The 3,611-nt window shown below is 39.8% G+C and overlaps 1 protein-coding gene across 1 annotated transcript; it reads left to right on the forward strand.

Annotated features, from left to right (window-relative positions):
• Positions 1 to 1,162: 1,162 nt before the first annotated feature.
• Positions 1,163 to 1,619, forward strand: LOC124103202 (small ribosomal subunit protein eS12-like). Its single transcript, XM_046459705.2, has one exon. It carries the CDS (start codon positions 1,192 to 1,194, stop codon positions 1,588 to 1,590), a length of 399 nt encoding a protein of 132 aa, XP_046315661.1. The 5' UTR covers positions 1,163 to 1,191; the 3' UTR covers positions 1,591 to 1,619.
• The last annotated feature ends 1,992 nt before the right edge of the window (positions 1,620 to 3,611 follow it).

Below are 3,611 nucleotides of genomic sequence, written 5' to 3' on the forward strand. Positions count from 1 at the left end.
CCCATATGCTTTAAACTTGGTCTGCAGCCTGGGTGCTATTGGGAGATGTCCTCGCGGGGGTGGAGGGCCAGGGGAGTTTGTGTGCCCTGGAAGGGGATATTGAGGCCTTTGCCCCTTCCTCTCTGTCTTTGCTTTCCAGCTGTCATGAGGTGAGCAGCTTTGCTTTACTGAATGCTCCTGCCATGATGCCCTGCTTTACCCCAGCCTCAAACACAATGCATCCAAGTGACCATGGACTGAACCTTGAAAACTGGAAGCCACAATAAATCTTTTAAAGTGGATTATATTACATATTTTGTCACAGTGAGGGAAAGCTGACAAGCCCATTGGTCTAGGTTCTTTCTGAGCTAATTATCTAAGTTAGCAGATTGAACAACATGTGACTGAGAACCTCATCTCTTCTGTTAGGTCACACAAGCAGTTCATTCTTTGAGTTAAGGCATTATTTTCTATCAGAGTGCAAATACCAGTGGGAGAGAGAATGCATTCAACTGCTAAGAGCTTAATACCTTAGTGTGAACAAATTTAATTCATTCAACTTGAGAGTTCAGGATAACAGAAAGGACAGGAAAGAGAAAGGAGAAGGGACACAAATAGGGTTGGAAAGACCTCTCTAAAGTGCATGTATGAAGACAAGAATTGGTGTGAACATACTTTATGTGCAAACAGAGATATGAAAAAATGTGCTCTATATGTGTAATAAGAATTGTAATGCACTCCGCTGTCATGTATTTAAAAAGTAAGATCAATTAAAAAAAAAAAAAAGACCTCTCTCTTTAACTGAAGGTTCATCTTTTGTATTTCACAGCATAGCCTGGGAGCCAGGTACATTCTGGATTCTTAGCTCACAGGCATGAACAGAGACCATTGCCTAATTTATTTTAATTACTTATCTCCAAAAGTTACCTGAACTGCAGACTCAATGGCTGCTAACTTCCAATTTAGGACTCATTGATTTAGGAAATGAAAAGTACAACTATTAATAAAAAGCCACTAGAAATGCCACTAATTTCTATGAAAAATATTTTTATTGATAACCGTACAGGAAGCTCTTTATTAATGTCTTCATCCTATTTTGTTTTTCAGCTTCCTTTAAATATAAAAATGTTCTCTTTCTCTGCCGCCGCCGAGTCGCGCGGAGGCGGTGGCTCGGGTTTGTTCAAGATTCAGCTTTATCCGTAATCCGCCGCCATGGCCGAGGAAGGCATTGCTGCTGGAGGTGTAATGGACGTCAACACTGCTTTACAAGAGGTGCTGAAGACCGCCCTCATCCACGATGGCCTTGCACGTGGAATTCGCGAAGCTGCCAAAGCCTTAGACAAGCGCCAGGCCCATCTCTGTGTACTTGCATCCAACTGTAATGAGCCTATGTATGTCAAATTGGTGGAGGCCCTTTGTGCTGAACACCAAATCAATCTAATTAAGGTCGATGACAACAAGAAACTAGGAGAATGGGTAGGCCTCTGTAAAATTGACCGAGAGGGCAAGCCCTGTAAAGTGGTTGGTTGCAGTTGTGTAGTTGTTAAGGATTATGGCAAAGAATCTCAGGCCAAGGATGTCATCGAGGAGTACTTCAAATGCAAGAAATGAGGAAATAAATTTTTCGTTCACATTCCTCACCTCTGGCTTTTTATTTGGGGCAGTTATATAAGGTCCTTTTAGTGAAGGGACATTAACTAACAAATTCTGGAAGCATGTTCTACAACAACTCTATGGTTTCTAGCTAAAAAAACAAATATTGATGTGGTTTTGGCATTTAAACTTGAGTAGCCTAAGAAGCAAAAATATGCCTAACAGAAGGGAGTGAGGACTGACGACCAGCTTACAACCTGGAGAACACCTGGAGAAAAAGACTGAGTTTAGGAGAGTAGGTATTTACAGATTAAAATCCTACAGCTTAATAGTGATAGCCAAAATCAGGGCAAATTAGGGTTGGCTGTGGGATGCTACAAATGCATGATATCCTAGTTAACTTTTATCTAAGATTTGGTCACTGAAGCAAGAGATGTTTCAACATAACCCAGTCTCAAAAATTGACCAGTATATTCAAGTTTATGTTAAGTTTCTGATTAAGAGCATGTGGCTTAAGGCTTTAAATGAGCCAAATATGTATTGAATGCTTGTTGCACTGAGCTTAACCAGTTTAGCTGAGAGCTTACTGAGCTCTATGAACATGGTGTTCATGGTGGTTGTTTCCTCAACTGTTATACATAAATTAATACATAAATAAACCTTTCCAAGCATGAAAAAAAAAAATATATATATATATATATATATATATAAATGCCTTTTTCTGTCTTAGTTCCCTCTGTACATTTTCATTAATCATTTCCCCCCTTATTATGACTTATCTTTAGGAACATGTATGCCATTTCTTTATTCCTAAGAAAGTACATATTCAATTTGAGCATCTGTGCTGAGATATTCTTGGATGTTAAATTCTAGTCTTTGTTAACAGAGGAAAATGGAACAATAGTATCAGGTAATGCATGTTAATTCAGCTTACTTATACTTTCTGCAGATGGAATTATAAACATGCTTAATGGGGGAGGGGATAAACTAGCCACTGAATATTCACATCTTTGCATAGGAAGTTTTGATTTGTTCCTGAACTGTCTGTAGCAAGCACCTTCTGAGGAGAAAACTGCCTTCTCTCTGGTGGGATTAATCTGATGAGATCCCAGCTGTGGAGGGATGGGTTCCTGAACTGGGAGGAATCTACCGAGATTGGGCCATACAATCAGGCTGTGATTGGGCTCAATTTATAGTTTGAGTGAAGTACCTAAGTTTAGTCAGGAGAAGTAATTCGCATCAGAGACAGGACAGTGGTTAGAATAAGATTAGCAGGGGGCTGGGTGTGGTGGTATGGGAGGCTGAGACAGGGGATCAGGAGTTCAAAGCCAGCTTCAGCAAAAGCGAGGTGCTAAGCAACCCAGCGAGACCCTGTCTCTAAATAAAATACAAAATAGGGCAGGGGATGTGGCTCAGTGGTCGAGTGTCCCCTGAGTTCAATTCCTGTTACCACCACGGCCACCAAAAAAAAAAAAATAGATGCAGGGAACTTGGAGGCAGAATTATTTTGGATGCAGGATATGAATAAAGGAGAGAATGATGATCAAGTGCAAGCTAGGGTGGCCTGCTAGTGATAACAACAAACAGGAAAACCAACTATTGTGATGTTAAATTGTGTTGCTGAGTCAGCTGTGCCATATGGTTCCATGTTACCATATTCAAACCCATGTTATTTCCTGATGACTAACATTATTAAGGATATCAACTGGAATACTCATAATTTAAATTTTTCTAATACAACATAATTTTGGAAAAATGCCTTTTAGCAAGGAGTATAAGCTAAGGATACATGACATATCAGGAAAAAAACCATACCCATTAAAGTATTTAACTGGTTTCTCTAGGATTTTTAAGAAAAATCTGTTTCGTACCAATGATAACCAACATCTGTTTATTGGTTAATCACTTGTGTGTATAGCTTCATATCCTATTATAGGAAAGGCATTTCCTCTCAGCCTCATCTGTAGGATGAGGCTGATTTGCTTTCTCAGCCTCTTTTTGCTATAGCTGTAGCTTCAGAGGGCCCCCGATTCCTTGTC

This window comes from Marmota monax, unplaced genomic scaffold (genome assembly GCF_021218885.2).
Source record: "Marmota monax isolate L192 unplaced genomic scaffold, Marmota_monax_Labrador192_F-V1.1 WCK01_AAM20220418_F8-fsc00525, whole genome shotgun sequence".
NCBI classification, from domain to species: Eukaryota; Metazoa; Chordata; class Mammalia; order Rodentia; family Sciuridae; genus Marmota; species Marmota monax.